The sequence below is a fragment of the Pteropus medius genome, unplaced genomic scaffold (assembly GCF_902729225.1).
Source record: "Pteropus medius unplaced genomic scaffold, Ma_sr-lr_union100, whole genome shotgun sequence".
Taxonomy (NCBI): domain Eukaryota; kingdom Metazoa; phylum Chordata; class Mammalia; order Chiroptera; family Pteropodidae; genus Pteropus; species Pteropus medius.
This window is the reverse complement of record NW_024349800.1, coordinates 61,056,999-61,072,899: the sequence shown is the minus strand read 5'-3', so window position 1 is coordinate 61,072,899 and position 15,901 is coordinate 61,056,999. Positions and strand designations below refer to the sequence as shown.

Here is a 15,901-nt window from a genome sequence, read left to right as displayed (position 1 = left end):
CTCTAGATGTGGCTGGGGTGGCAGCAAGGACTCACGTTCCCCCAGGTGATTCCGATTGAGTCAGTGGGAAGCATCCAGTCCCCAGGCAGTGCTGATGCTCCTGGCACCACACTTTGAGAACCACAGCTTTGTAAGGTTCTTAATTTTACACGAGCAGTTACGATTACTTTAAATGCCAACCTTATTATGTATACTTTTAAAATAATATGATTTATAAGAAGTTGACTGATAAATGTATTACACAAAATTATTGTCACTAGTAAACACAGAGTAGGGATGTAGGATTCATCATCTTTCAATATAAACACAGTCGTTTGTTGGTATGTTTGTGTATTTAGCTAGACAAGATGGCGTTTTTTTAATGCTGAATTAGGAATGCTGTGAACTTTCTTTGATACATTTAGGAAACTGCTAAGTTTGGAAAGAATTGACTTAAGAAATGGGAGAAAATGTGTGTAGGAAAGTGATTTTAAGTAATCACGGGTAACGGTGAGGGCGATGCCTCTCTGAAGCCTCCACGTTATGTGGATCCCGGGACCTGGCTCCTGCTTATTTCTGCTTTGAATAGAAACTTGACCCCGGGGAGCTCGGGGAGGCGAGGTCTGAGGTTGGGTCACCGCAAAATCCTCTTGTAAAGGGAATATCGCTTTGGGGCAAAGACTTCCTGGACTTGCTGAGGCTAAAGCGTAACTTTCCCAGGCAGCTGTTTTTGTGTTAGGAATTGAGCCATGTGGCCTAGAGTGACAGAGAAAAGTTTAGGTTGTCCATTGGTTGTAAAATAAAAAATACGGTGGTTTGGTTACCTTACGTGCTCAGTTGTTTACGTGGACTACTGTCTGTCTGTCTGCTTTTCTGTCCGTCTGTCTTGTTTGTCTTTCATCTGTTCCATAGACTTTCCTTAACTTTGATTTATGGGTTGTGTATGATGTGTTTTTAAAAAAATACATAGTAGAAGATAAAGTCAGAGCACAAAGTTTCTGTAATGGATTTGAAATTCACCTGTGCCTGTTTAGATTTAGGTATTTAAAAATTAAATCAATTTGCTTATTTACCAAACATGAGTTAACTGGAAAGGAAAATCACAGCAGGCAGGGCAAGGCCATTCTAGATCGGGCGCTCTAAATACTGAGAAAGCTACAGACCTCGCCTACAATCTGGCCAGGGTAATGTAAATAGACACATACAAAAATGGCAGACCATTTCAAGTGGTGCCGGGTGTTTAGGATAAAAAGTTGATTTGGGGAAGAGCAGTAGCAGAGTATAAAGGGGGTCCTGGGTATGAGTCCCAGTCCTTCGTTTTCATCCTTGGGCACAGTGTTAAAAATCTCTCCAGGCTTCCCCTGTAAAATAAGGAGAATACTGTCTGTCAGGGTCGTGGCGATGATGAAACGAGGTCATGCGTATGAAGTGCCCGCACAGGTCTTGAAATGTCAGGTGCTCAGTGAATGGTGTCACTGCTGCTGGCCCCATGACACAAGTTGGGGGTGAGCAGGAACATTCTGTGGAGGTGACCTGGCTTGGGACCGGAGGAGGAAGAATGACAAGGACAGAGAGATGAGGCAGGAATGAACATTCGAAGGTCTGAGTGGAGAGCTTGCGAAGGCACAGGATGAGAGAGGACTTTGAATCTGTTCCGTGGACAAGTTCTCAGTCTTTTAGGATCTTTGGTCTTCTCTTACTTAGAAATAGTGTATAAACTAGAGCAAGAATACAAACTGTTCCAGCACTTTGCATGCCTTCTGGAGAGCATTCTTTGACGTTGCAACTGTAGTTTTTCTCTCTCCTTACCCTCTCTTCCCACTCCCTTCTCTTTTATCTTATGTTCTTAAAGTTTTTCGCCCTTTTCTAATTTAATTAAGTTCATCCCTGTCTGGGTCTTGGATCAGCCGGTGGCACCCACACAACTGTGGCAGCTCTGTTCTCCGTTGTTAGAGCTCGAGGGGTCGTTAAGGGTCTTAGGGCTTTGAAATGTGCCGACCTGTTTTTAAAACTGTAATTCCAGTAATATCCACTGCGTGGTGCTCATGCAGCAGAAATAAATTCTAAAACTAAATGGTTGAAAGGGAGGCTCAAAACCTTGTGACCACACGTGGAGAGGTTGAAATCCAGAATCACAAAAATAGGGGGGAAATGAGGCATGATCGTTTGCTGTACAAAGACTCGCCTCGGGCTCTAACAACCTCCGGTACCACTTCGGCAGTGTGACTCACCGATTGCATACACTGCAGAATGTTTGGATATCGGGTGCTAAATGTAATCCTAAGCGGTAGTACAGACGCAGATACAGGCAGAATCCCAGAAAGTTTGTACTAAGCCACAAAACAGCTGCAGAGAGAACCTGTGGCATTGGTAACATTTAAAAATGACACGAAGAAAGACAGCCAGACTCATCCATTGTATGCTATTAAATAAGGATTCTGGGAGGAAAAATAGACGGTGGTTCAAGGCTGCTGCTGCCTGCTTTTCCCTAACTTGGCCATTCCTATGACCAAAAGCAGTTTTAAAATAGACCCTTTGTTTTTTAAAGTTTTCTTTTAAATAAAAAGCTGAGCTCTCATTCAGAACACGTTCGAGTAATTTCAACGATGATGTGATTCTCACAAGCCGCGCTCCGGTTGACCATCCGTGTCTGTCGCTTACGGAACCTTTTCTTTCTTTTGCAGGTTTTCATCTCTGTGAACTGCTTGAGCACAGATTTCTCTTCTCAGAAGGGTGTGAAGGGGTTGCCTCTTAACATTCAGATTGACACCTATAGCTATAACAACCGTAGCAACAAGCCTGTGCATCGGGCGTACTGCCAGATAAAGGTCTTCTGTGACAAGGTAAGGCTGTCGAATTGAGTAGGGACACTTAGAATTAAGTGTGTGAGGTATACTCTTCTTACAGAAAAAAAAGCAGGGTCTTTTTTAATATTTAAGTTCCATGTGAGTGTACTGTTGCTAATACTAAATACTTTAAATTAGCAGTTATTGTTTTAGCCATGCAAAGACATATAGAGAAGAAAAGATATCTCATTTTAATAGAAAAATGACAAGGGTCAAGAAAAAGGTTTCGTTGGGCATGTGTGGCAGAGTCAGCGTGGTGCACACGGGCGTCGCGTCAGGCTGCGCTCGGCCCGTGGCGGCCTCTTGGCTTGCTGGGCTGTAGGCAGTGGCCACGGAGTCGGGTTCCTCCTGAGCCCTGTGTCTGAAGACTCAGTGTGGATGAATCACAGAGGGCCGCCCTCTGCCCGGCTCTCCTTCCAGTTGGCAGCAGCCCGCGAAGGCAGGAGAGGATGAGGTAAAGGTGCGATTCTTCCCCAAGTGGCAGGTAGGCCCAGATGCCTTCAGTGTCATTTCTTTTTTCTGATATGACTCTCTTTTTCTGGAGAAGAGATGATGGCTTGTGCCAGGTGCAGAGCCAGAGGCTCGGCTGGATTAAATCCAAAGAGAAGCTTATAGTCCTGCTGTGCCTTGAGGACTGAGACAGCGGTGTCCTTGAGAACTGGGCAGCCCCAAAGATGGGCATGTGGCCACTGAATGAAGAGTGAAGAAGGCTTTGGCTTTTCCCACTGAAACTCTGGGCTGTATTTCTTTGCCAGCTCTCCTGTTTTCGTTCTGTTAAAAAACCTCTGTGTTAGCTAAGACTGTTAGAAAGTGCTGGATAGCCGGAAGTGTGTTTGCTGCCAGAGGCCTGCTGTCCTGACGCTCACACTGGCTGCACAGTGCAAGCGTCTGGCCCCGGTGGGCGGCCTGGGACCTTGCAGGTTCGCAGAGCTTTCTCAGACACCCAGGTTCAGTAGCATTAACTGGGGACAAATGTGAGTTCTCAAGGTCAGTCTCCCTAGTTGTTGACAGAGAAGGGGCCGGGACAGCCTGAATTTACAGGGCTTTCCGTGACGTCATCGGATGTCCTTTCACATTTTTTGCAGTATGTGTCTAGCGGTGATGAATTCTTTCAGCTTTTATATGTCTGAAAAATACCTTTATTTCACCTTCAAGTTTGAAAGATCTTTTTACCTGTGTATAACATTCTAATTGGTTCTTTTCCTTAGTGCTTCAAAGATGTGGCTGTGTCTTCTGGCTCACGTGGTTCCTGATGAGAAATCCGCTGTAATCAGTACCTTTGTTCTGTGCTTAACATGTCTTTTTTTCTTACTGTTCTTAAGATTTTCTTTTTGCTGGTTTGGAGCACTTTGGTGCGTCTCCGTATTTCTTGTGCTTAGAGTTCACTGAGCTTCTTGGATTTGTGGGTTTCTAGTGCTCATCAGATTTGGAAATTTTTCAGCCATTGTTTCTTCAGCACGTCGTCTTCCTCCTCCTTTGGGGAAGCCAGTTACGTGTATGGACAGCTGCTCGAAGTTGTCCCACGGCCCACTGAGGCTCTTTCTGGTTTTTTGGGTTGACTTTTTCTCTCCGTTTCATTTGGACGGTTCGTATTGTTATATCTTAGAGTTCATCAGTCTTTTGTCGTGTCAATCCCATCCTGTGTATTTTTCCTCTCAGACTTTATAGTTTTCATCTCTAGAAAATCAGCTTCGATTGATTCTATATCTTTCAAGTCTCTGCTTGGACGCGTTCCTTTTTTTCACCGGCTTTCTGACCTCTGACCGTGCAGACCGCAGTTAGAAGAGCCGTGGCCGTGCCCTGGCCTAACCTGTGTGCCAGAGCGGGGCTGGTTCCGTGGTTCCAGTGTCTGCCTCATAAGAGCCGTGTTTTCCTGTTTCTCTGCGTGCCTGGCCGTCTTCCTGGATAGCAGACGCTGGGAGTTTTACCTTGTTGGGTGCTGGGTAATTTTGTAATCCTGTGAATCCTCTTGAACTTTGTTCTGAGATCGAGTGAAGTTGCTTGGAAACAGTGCGATCCTTTCAGGTCTCAGCTTTACGGTTTGATGGGCGGGCTCTGGGCAGCGCTCAGTCCCGGGCTGGTCGTGCTCGCCGCTGAGGCTGAGGCGTGGTTTTCCTAACTCTTCTCCCCGCCGCCCTGTGAATGGTCAGTTTTTCCAGTCTGGTTGGTGGGAACAGGCACTGGGGCCCTGTGTGAGTCTCAGGCACGATTTTCTCATCTTTGCAGATGTTTTTCCCAGCTGCAGGTCTTTCTCACACTGACGTGACGTCAGTGCTCCGCTGAGTACTTGGGGGCTCTCTGAAGGTCTCTGGGGTTCTTTCTCTGTAACTCCTTCCCCATCGCTACTTTGGCCTGCTGCCTTCACCTCTCTGAACTTTCAGCTGTCTCCTCCCCAGGGAACCTGGCCCAAAGAGACCACCAGATGTCGCCCTCTGTGTCACAGCCCGAAAAGTGTGACAGCGCCAGAGGCATACCGAAAGGCTCACTTTGCTGTTCCCTGTTTCTTGGGGATCGCTATTGGTTGCCTGGTGGCCAAGGTCTTAACAAGCCTTTTCATGCAGTTTGTGGGGGTTGTTGTTTCTGGGCGGAGGGTAAATCTGGTCTGTTACTCCATCTGGACTGGGAGCAGAAGTCCCTTATTCTTTAGAGATATAACTGATACATAAGGAGGAAAATAACTTATTTTATAAAACTACCTTGGGGGGGGCATGTAATTCATCAAAATAAAATTATTAGACTGTAAGAAAGGACTGAGAGAGATACAGACCAATTCCATACAGTAGTGGCTGGGAGATTGGGGATATTTACCTGTTGTATGTTAGAGAGATAATGTTTGTATCAATATAAGCAGGTTGTGTGTTTACCAATATGCTAGTATAGTAATACCTTCTAGAAGAAGCAGAAGTGGTTTTGTATTTTTTTTTTATGTGGTTTTATTGTATAATAGTGCCAAAATCGTTGGGGTGGTTTTTATTGCTTCTCTTTGCTATCAGGAAATTTACAGAAAAATAAGCCACCAGTTCATACTTAACTGGATAACATTGTAAAGAAATCTGTGCCATCTAAAAATAAATGCCAGTAGGTCAAGTAAAGTGATTAATAACTTTTTTATTATACTTGTTTAATTTCAGGTCGTGTTTATTCCCAATATGGCTCTTTATTTTTGTGGGTTCTGGTGTGTGGATGGCAGACCTCATGCACGCATGTCCCCTCTGGAGGAGTGGGAGCACATTTCTTCTTTAAATGATTGTGCAGTTTTCTAGTTAAATCTTTGCTCTTGTGCGTTATAGTTGGTCATATTTGTCGCTTAGTTGATGTCAGGTCCTTGGAGAGAATCCCGCTTTGCCCAGATAGGAAAGGACACCTGAAGTAGGGTCGACTTGGACTTTTCCTTTCATTTTCTTGTTTCCTGTTATTAGAGAACAAGAGAAGTCGCTGTGTTTGAAGGTGGCATGGTACACCAGCAGATCTTCTCGGGTTTTCATTTAGTCTGGCCACATCCACTGCTGAGGGGAATTTGACTCTGTTTTTTAAGTAAATATTTCCCTTTGATTTCATAGTTAAAAATAGTTTTAAGAGTAGGCTTTTTAGAAGTCCGATGATAAGCTCCATGCCTATAATAGGTAATGGAGTTCATCTCCAAAGAGGAGGTATTTCCATCCCCCTCCATCCAGTGGTCTGGATAAGAGTTAAATATTTTAAAGAGGATCAGATAAACAGAATCATGTCTTGTCTTGTCTTTACCTTCAGGGAGCTGAACGGAAAATCAGGGACGAAGAACGAAAACAAAGCAAAAGAAAAGGCAAGTGTACTGACCCCAGCTCCCAGTTGAATGCCTGTAAGTAGAAATGTTCCCTCCAAGCATTCCAGACCTTTCCATGCACATTGGTGCCTTGACTTTTCAAGCAGAAGACAGAAAAGTGGCTCTTTTTTATTATTGCAAAGCGGTAGCATTGCTTTCCTTACCAGATACAAAAACAGAGGAATGGCTAAACTAAGTAATTTTCTTGGGGCACTACATGAAGGATTCTTGAGTTTTTCAGAGTTTAGGCTATTTTGGCTGTTCTAGCTCAGGTTGCTGATTCCAGTCCTGAAAAAAGCACACATTCCACCTGACTAGCTGATGATGAAATTGGAATCGTCTAGATTTTTAAGAATAATAACACCCTTTAGAATTCAGGATGTATTAATTCCAAATGAGTATAGTTTTCTAGGGTATCGTCTATCATTTGCAGACTCTATAGGGCCTCTGTTTGGATGTTTTACCAGGAAACTTTTTTTTCTTTTTAATGTGACCAGTATTCATAGTCACAAAATCCTGTCTCTCTCAGCTAAAAAAAAAAAAATGCTGCTTGGTGCCAGTAGCGTTTCATGTGCAGTACGTGGGCTGCTGGCATCTGTTCTTTGAATATTCTGTCTGGCTCAGCAGACATTTGCCCTGGAGCTCATTAGTCAGGGTTCTCCAACTGGCATCAAAGTGCAAACTCCCGATGTCACTTTAGAGAACAGCTAACTAACTAGGAAAACTCATCACTGAGTGCTTCAGGGTCAGACGATGGAGGAAGATGGAGTCTGAGATTTTCTAAGTTAAAAATTAGACAGTCGTGCTTCCTCTTCACCTCCGTTAGGCTCAGTTCTGAGGTGGAAGGTATGAAGCGAAGGTGTGTGCTCTCGGGTGGAAGAAAGAGTTGCTGTTAAAACGTAAATTAAAATGTAAATTACGAGAATAGCGAAAGCGAAACCGCTTCTAGATTACGTCTGTACAGTTGTGTTAGCCTGTCAGGCAAAACCTAAATATGCTTCGCCTTTATTCCAAATCTTCTGTGTTCGTATGTGTGTTTAAAGATACCTTTTTCTCCTCTGATTTTGATGAGATGTTTGATTGATTTGAGTATGGTAAATACAGACAGCATATGCCTTCACATCATCTGATTTTCGTCTTAGTTCGGGCGACGTGACCTGTGTCTCATAGTGGTATAATTTAAGTTTCTTAAACGTTGAGGAGAATGCGATGTGGCCTGTGTCCAGTGTACGTATATAAGCTGTTGATTGTGGCATCCCCATTTTTTTTCAGTTTCTGATGTTAAAGTGCCACTGCTTCCCTCTCACAAACGAATGGACATAACAATTTTCAAGCCCTTTGTTGATCTCGATACCCAGCCTGTTCTCTTCATTCCTGACGTGCACTTCGCCAACCTTCAGCGGGGCACTCATGTACGTAACCAGGAGCCCAGGGTGTCTGCAGGGGAGTAAGATTTAACAAGAAGAAAATCTTTGGAAAACAGAAGCCAAAATTTACTGAGATTTGGCCAGCGTTTGGGGTTAGCTTTCTGGAATATTCCGTTGGGGTGACAGGAGGTCCTTACAATGGAGAGCGTTTAAGGACCGTTGATTTGGAAACAAAGTACCAAACTCTTCCGCAAATCTCGTTTGCATTTATGTATTTTTAAGCTCATCTAAAACACGCTAGGCTAGTAATGCAATTTGCAGTTTGAGTCTTTGATCTCGTGGGTTTAACTTACATGGGTCTGGACCGGAGGGGAAAGCCAGAGGAGTCCCTGGGGTTCGCAGCCTCGTGGCACAAAGAACGTCCAAAGGCTGCGGTCATGGTTTCAGTTACTGAGTCATCGTTGGCACGCGGAGAGCTGTGTCTTGGCTGCTGATGCGGAATTTACCAAGTAGCCCTGTCCTGCTCTGAGCAGAAGCTCGGCGGATGCAGGAACCCGGGGAGAGTGGAGCATGCTCCCTGCGCTGAGCTCAAATAAACATCGGAGAGACGGTCTGCCGTGCACTGCGCGGACAGCCTAGGGGAAGCCATGGCCAGTGTGTTCAGTTCCTAATGAGAAGCTTTGAGATGAACAGCGGTTGGCAGACTCTTTCTATAAAGGGTTAAGTAATAAATGTTTTAGGCATTTTGGGTCATATGGTCTCTATTGTGACTAATGAACTCTGAGTAGTAGTGCCAAAACAGCCGTAAACAACACGCCAGTGAATGAGTGTGGCTGTGTGCCAGTCGGTGCTCAAATAGGCGCTAGGCAAAACTTGGCTCATGGCCATGGTTTTCCGACCCCTGAGTTGGAGGACTTGAAGATACCACTAAGAATCTGGTTATTGAAAAATAAAGCTAAAGGGTTTTGTGTTAGATTGTCAAATTCAAAATTATTTTCACTGTAGGAATAATTTGTGGTCTGAAATATTTTGAGTGGATACTTGAAAAGCAATTTTGTTTTTGGTCTTAGGTCCTTTCCATCGCCTCAGAAGAACTGGAAGGTGAAGGGTAAGATTTACGTTTTGTTTCATTTTGTTTCGTTTTGTTTTAATAACTTCTTTTTATTTTGAAACAATTTCAAACTTATAGAGAAATTGCTGGTGCAATACAAAGAACTACTTTTTTCCTGAGCCACTTGAGAGTAGGTTGCTGACCCAGTGACACCATCGTGCCTGAATGCTTGAGTGTGTATTTCCTACAAACAAGGACATTCTCCTGCGTAACAGTCAGAGTCAGGGTGTTGGTATGGAGACGTTAGTACCAGCCCTCGTCCCCATTCGGCTTTTGCCAGTTGTTCTGATAAGGTCTTTTATAGCAAAAAAGGATCCAGTTCAGACTCAGACAGTGTATTTACTCTTCATGTCTCTTTTAGCTTCATCAGTCAGGAACAGTCCATCTCCCCTTGACCTTCCCAACATAACACTTTGAAGATTACAGTTGTTTTCTAGAATGTCTCTCAGTCTGGGTTTGTTCATTGTTTCCTCGTGACGAGGTTAAATTACGCATGTTGGCAGTGTGTGCTGTCAGCTGGCACACACCAGCCAGCAGCTTACCCTGTTGCTGGTGATGCTCCGTCACTTCCACTGGAGGCCGGCATGTGCTGGAAGCTGGGACAGACTGTTTTAAGACTCAGCCCTTATTCTCGAAGTGACCATTCTGTTCAAAGCCGAGTGCTCGCTTTCTTCACTTCTGTTACTTTGCCGCTTTCTTGCTCACGCACGGAGCCTCACCACGTGGAATACCCTGTAACTGTCTTTGATAGCCAGCTGTGCTGGTCTTCCTCTTCTTCACGTGAGGTCTGTTTCTATCTTCCCCTTTTGATTTCCACTGTCCTACTTATTTTAACCCTTAGAATCATATGCCGTGATTGTCCCCAAAGTCCCCAAAGTCCCCTAGCTGGTTCTTCTGCCTGCAGGGCCTGGAGTCCCCTCCTGTCTTTACTCTACTTCGATTATGGCATTCCCGTCTCACAAAACCTTCAGGTTCCCTGACACCAGCAACACAATAAAACCTTAAATTCCTTAGAGCCAAAAGATCAAAGTGCTCCACAGTAGAGCCCACCCTGCCCTTCTAGATTTCTCTTCCCGTGGAGCATGGCTTCCGCCAGCCTGGCCGTGCATTTTCCTGCTCACGCCGTTCGCCCTTTTCTGACACGCCCTCTCCTTTGTTAGTGTCTCTACACGTATCTCACATCCTACGTCTTCCGTGAGATTTTCCCTGAAAAGAAACTTGGTTCTTGAGAAGACTGGGCGATGGTGACGTGGTGTGAGCAGGGTGGGGGCGTCTGGCAGGCGGCCGAGTGCAGCCCGCTCTGCCGATCAGTAGCAGGGGCCCGGTTCAGTCCGTATCAGTCTTTGGCCTCAGATTTTCATCCACCAAATAAAGAGGCCGGAACAGATGAAGCGTAGAGATCGTTTTAAATCTAAAATTCAGTGATAGACCCTAAAACTCTTGTGTCCGCGAGTGCTGAGTCGAAGGCACTGATTACGCACTTTGAATCACCTGCAGATCTAACTTGAAAAGGGGGCCGTATGGGTCGGAAGATGATTTTGTGATCCCACCGCCTGCTAAGCTGACCCGGATAGAAGAACCAAAGAGAGGTGCGTTGGCTTCATTTCTTAGTGGGAGTTTTAAATTAGAAGTGAGTTCGGAATCTATCAGAAGCGTACAGTGCTCAAACAGATCTCGTCCAGTTTGACTCTTCTTCTGTCAGACCAGCTTCTGGCCTGCGCTTGAACGTACAGCAGAGTCGGAAGAAGCTGCGCACTGTGTCCTCAGACATTTCACATTGGTTCATGCTCGCTCTCCGTGCTGCGGGTCTGCGTGCAGACCCAGTACGCAGGGTCTCTGTTCTTAATTTGCTCACGTGAGTGAACTGCGTCCTTTTTTTTTTCCACCTCCTTCCTCCCGACTGGGGATTAGTGCTGCTCTATGTGCGAAAGGAGTCAGAAGAAGTCTTTGATGCCCTGATGCTCAAGACTCCGTCTTTGAAAGGCTTGATGGAAGCTGTAAGTACTATAAACTTTGTAATCCTCTTTAAAAATTGAAAACAAATTGATGTAGAATTGCACTGGAACACGTTCTACAGACCATCCAGATTCCTTTGCTGTACTGAAACCTCAGAGGCCTTTGCTAAGCGGCGGTGTCTTGTCTGTGCCTGTGGCACAGGCCACGTTCCACCCACCTCGCGTGGTCCTCGGTCGTTTGTGGGGCTGGCTGTCTCCACTTGGTCTCACACCCCTGTGCCCAGCACACTAGTTGGTAGGTAGTAATTGCTCAGTAATGTCTCGTCTACTGAACCGAGTGAATTTGTGATGACCTGTGGAGTAGTTTAGTTTTTTATTGTATTTGGTTAAAGGGAGATTGCCATTTAACATACCTTCTAGAAGCCAACAGAAATTATTTTTAATCAAAGAAAATCTTACAGACTTCATGCATAAAAACAGTGGCTCTTTGGTCTGCCTTTGAAATGCCTGATTTTAGGGAATGACTGAATTTGCGTCAGGACCTTTTTCAAACCATATTTGAGAAAATTTAGAGGTGTAACCAGCGATGACCATAAGTATCTCAGCAAAGGGTTGGGAGGTGAACAGACCCCAGCCTGCCCTTTGGGAAGCAGTGAGAGATGGCATGAGAAGGGTTCCTGCCTGCCGACTCCCCATTTTGGCTTTACCCCAGGACAAGAGTCAAGGACTCCGCACTGTATCCTGATACTTGTCATAGGAATCTTTGCGCTCAAAACACAAGCATAGCTGGGCTAGAAATGTGTTTCCCCTGGGTGCCCCTGACAACTGCAGTGTGTCGAGTTCATTTAACGAGTATTTGCTTTGTGCCAGGTACTGTCGTTCTAGGCACCAGAGTTACAAGAGTAAGTGACACAGCACCAAATAGAGTTTAAGTTCTGGTTAGGAAGATAGAGACAGTCAGATAAGCAAAGACACTAGTATATAATTTGCCAGGGGCTGATAAATGCGACGAAGGTGAGGGACAGTGGATTGGGGGTGCTACTGTGACTGTGGATACACGTCATTATGCATTTGTCAAAAACCATAGAGTGTACAACTCAGAGTGAACCCTGATGGGAACGGTGCAGTATAATTCGTAATATTGTACCAGTGCCGGCTCATCACATGTAACAAACGCACCACACGAATGGGAGACGTTAATAGCCAGGGAGCTATGTTGGGGGTGCTGAGCAACTCTGTGTGTTCTGCCCAGTTTCTCCCTAAACTTAAAACAGCTCTATAAAGTATTAATTAAAAAAAAAAAACAAGAAAAACGATAACCATCTAATACATTTGCGAACAGCTGCGAACAAGGGAGAACTAACGCAGCACTGGACCGCAGCTCCCTTACGTAGGTGGCACGCCTCCCCAGGATATGGTCTGGCTCTTCTGTATGTCTCTGAATGTGCATTTTTGAAAAACGAAGTTGAGGGACTGTATCACTATACTACATAGTTTGTTTGTGAAAGCCATGAAAATGACATTTCGTAATTATTTTTCATTGCTCTTTTAGATCTCAGACAAATATGATGTTCCCCATGACAAGATTGGGAAAATATTCAAGAAATGTAAAAAAGGGTGAGCACTGACATTCCTAGTACCTGCGTAAGGGTAACGTTACGTAACATGAATGTAATTCACATGCACCTGTGCCCCGTCCAGAAACAGTTATAGAAACATCAGTGCAGGAATGTGTTTTTTCTTAAATTATCCACATAAAATTGATCTGCCTTTCTAAGACATCCTTGTCGATTCTTTTTAAGTATGACTTGTATTTGCTCCTCTCGTGCTTGGCAGCGGCGAGGTGGCTCCAGGGTCCAGCGTACATTATGAAAGCTGGTGAGGGTGACACCGCAGTCACTGCCCCATTGCTGAGCCCCCGTCGTGAGCCAGGCACTGGGTCGGGCACCACGCGTGTTATTTAATTTTCACATGACCCGCTGAGATGGGAGTTGTTATTCAGTTTATAGACAAGTCAGCTGAGGCACAGAGAGTCTGAGAGACTTGTCCAAGATCAGATTAGTGCCAAGGCCATGATTCAAGTTCAGTCTTCACCGACTGCAAAGTCTTTGCTCCGTCTACCCCACTCTCCTGCCCTGGATTGGGTTTTCGGTCACAGAGCCTTGCTTCCTTGTATTGATACTCTGTTTTACTTAAATGTCTCTGCTGTTTGGCATGGGTAAACAGGATAGCACAAAAGAATTTAGGCTTAATTCTAAAGCAAATCCTAATTGGAATTTTGTAGGTGGGTCTAGTGGGAAGGGTTGCACTTCATAGTCATTCAGTTAAACTTTGAGGATTACTTGACAGGGAATCTTGTTTGTGAGGGAGCTGCGGCTGCAGAGCCGTAGACTCATTCTGCCAGTGTATCTTCTAAGGCTGGACCTGTGAAGTGCTGTTTGTGGATTTATCGTGTTCGTTATAACAGCTGCTGTCCATTGAGTGACTACTACATGCTGAATTAATAATAAGCTAGTATGTTTTATTTATCGCATGCCCTGCGCTGTCATGAGTGCTTTACTTGAGTCCTCATTTAATCTTCATAACAGTATTCTACGATAGACACTGTTATCCATCCCCATTTCGTAGATGAGGAAATTGAGGCTTTGGGAGCTTAAATATTTTCCGTCCTGGGTCACAGCTAGTAGGCAGCACAGCTAATGGAAATCTGGGTCCGACTCCAGAGCGAGTGGGACTGAGGGCATCGCTCTCGCCTCCTCTTTCAGGATTCTGGTGAACATGGACGACAACATTGTGAAGCATTACTCCAATGAAGACACCTTCCAGCTGCAGATCGAAGAAGTGGGGGGGTCATACAAACTCACCCTCACTGAGATTTAAGGGCACCCTAGTCCACCCCTCCCAGCGAGCTAAATGAAGGTGGTACGTAGGTCTTACTATTTGGCGAGCCACAGGTACAGCGGTCAGCCACCTTCCACACCCGGCGATGTCAGTGGAAGGGGCTTCTTTGAAGTGGAGATGGCGCTGCATTTGACTTGGCGATAGCATTGAATATATTGCATTGGCGTTTTTCAGATTGGACAGAGAAATCCATATACTATTATGTTTGAATTTTCTGATATAAATTCTTAGGATTAAAAGTGAAAACTTTGTTCCAAGATTTGATAGACTCTCTGGGAACCTTTAGGATACCTGCTATATTACTGATAAAAATACCGGGATATCTGCCTTGTCTCTTCAGTGGGAGTGGGCCTGCTCTCTATGCAGGTCAGAAAAGGCGGTCAGTGTGGCTTTAAGGATCTGGCGCCCTCGAGGCCTGAACTGTGTGCCTGCCTCAGGCCAGGGGAGTGGCCTCCGAAGACAAAGGATGAGCCCTTCGCCCTTAGCCTCTCATCCCCCAGGAAATGTTTACTCACATAGAACGTGTTACTGAAATCTTCCTTTCCAACTTTCTTGAACATATCAGCTGCCTTTCTTACGAAGAACTTCAGCGGGTTACAGTATGAATCAGTTAAGCTAAAGCTGCATTGTATATAAGTGCAATACATTTTTGAAGGCCTGTGTCTGTAAATGTGTACATACATGTCTTATATAAATAGATAATATATAAATGTGGTGTCTGTACAGATGAGATGCAATGAGGTCTCCCCTAAAGACTTTCCTTAGACGAAGGGTTAAGTTATTTTTGATAATGTATACCAAGCAGATAGAATACTGTGCTACTGGAACCCATTACAGTGCTTTCTCTGGGTTTTCCCAAACACAGCAATTATTCCATAGCATAGCAAAACCTTCTCAAATAACAGAGATTCTGTTTGCTTTTGAGACTGTTATTGTTTGGATTTCTGCACTGTTTAACAAATGAAGTAAAGGAAAAACACTACAGCGATTCATGTCTGTCGTGTATGCTAGTTTTAGTCATACGTACCTAATAAAACGAACAAACAGTAATTACAACATATCACATACTGTGACTAGTGTACCAGGTGATACAACTCAAAATGGAGTTCTTCCTAATCTTCCTCTTATAAGAAATTCTTTCTGTTTTATCATGTTTCAGAGCCTGCAAGCTTTGATTATCTTGTATGCTAACAATTGTAGAAAGATTCGTGAATTTATGAGATGATGTTACTATGGCAGGGGAACATTTTGTACACATGTTTAAATATATAAAAGTACTAAAAAGTAACTTTATAACAAAATCACGGGTATCTTTAGGTTCAGGGAGCTAGAATAGTTCATTTGTATAAGTAGGATTGATAGTTACATTCTTACATTAAAATATTCTAATGAAGTATGTGAACTAAATTGCTGGTTTTCTAAGATTAAGATATGGGACACGGGTCATATAACAATATTTTATATTTTGTTTTATGAAATCGATTTTGACTTGTTTGTTGTTTTTAATTGTATCATTGAAGATGTATTTTAAACCAAAGGGATTAAATTTTATATGTCTATTTCGTAATATGTCATTTCCTGTTGTCCCGTTTGACTTTATCTTATCATTGGTTCGTGAAGCGGAATTGGAGATCTTACCGTGACAGAGCTGAAAAGGGTGTCCTTAGCATTTCCTCCTCATTTCCCAGCATGTCCTTGAGACTCTGCCTTCATCTTAGTTTTTCCTTGCAGGTGTCTGTGAAATGATCTAATTGTTAAGTTAGAAAGTCCTAAATCATTTCTCAGCTATTATCAGAATTTAACCACCAAAGCTACAGGTGAATGCTCTTAGATCTAACAGCTTTGTGTTTTCTTTCTTTCCTTTTTTTTTTTTTAAGTATGTGCTCCTGAAGCAAGCGCAGTGTTTTTAGTTTTTAAAAGTTTAAAAAAATGTTCAGTTT

The 15,901-nt window shown here is 44.0% G+C and overlaps 1 protein-coding gene across 3 annotated transcripts in view; it reads left to right on the top strand.

The window, feature by feature from the left end:
- GRHL1 (grainyhead like transcription factor 1) overlaps nt 1-15,535 on the top strand; it is a 43,357-nt gene extending 27,822 nt beyond the window's left edge. For 2 of the 3 annotated variants that reach the window (XM_039888090.1, XM_039888093.1), the window contains exons 9-16: nt 2,664-2,822; nt 6,576-6,663; nt 7,900-8,039; nt 9,065-9,102; nt 10,603-10,694; nt 11,017-11,102; nt 12,613-12,677; nt 13,826-15,535. In XM_039888090.1, the coding sequence (XP_039744024.1) occupies nt 2,664-2,822; nt 6,576-6,663; nt 7,900-8,039; nt 9,065-9,102; nt 10,603-10,694; nt 11,017-11,102; nt 12,613-12,677; nt 13,826-13,940 (783 nt within the window). In that variant the 3' untranslated portion in view covers nt 13,941-15,535. The remainder of the gene's footprint in view (nt 1-2,663; nt 2,823-6,575; nt 6,664-7,899; nt 8,040-9,064; nt 9,103-10,602; nt 10,695-11,016; nt 11,103-12,612; nt 12,678-13,825) is intronic. The other variant, XM_039888092.1, reaches the window with a different exon arrangement.
- The last annotated feature ends 366 nt before the right edge of the window (nt 15,536-15,901 follow it).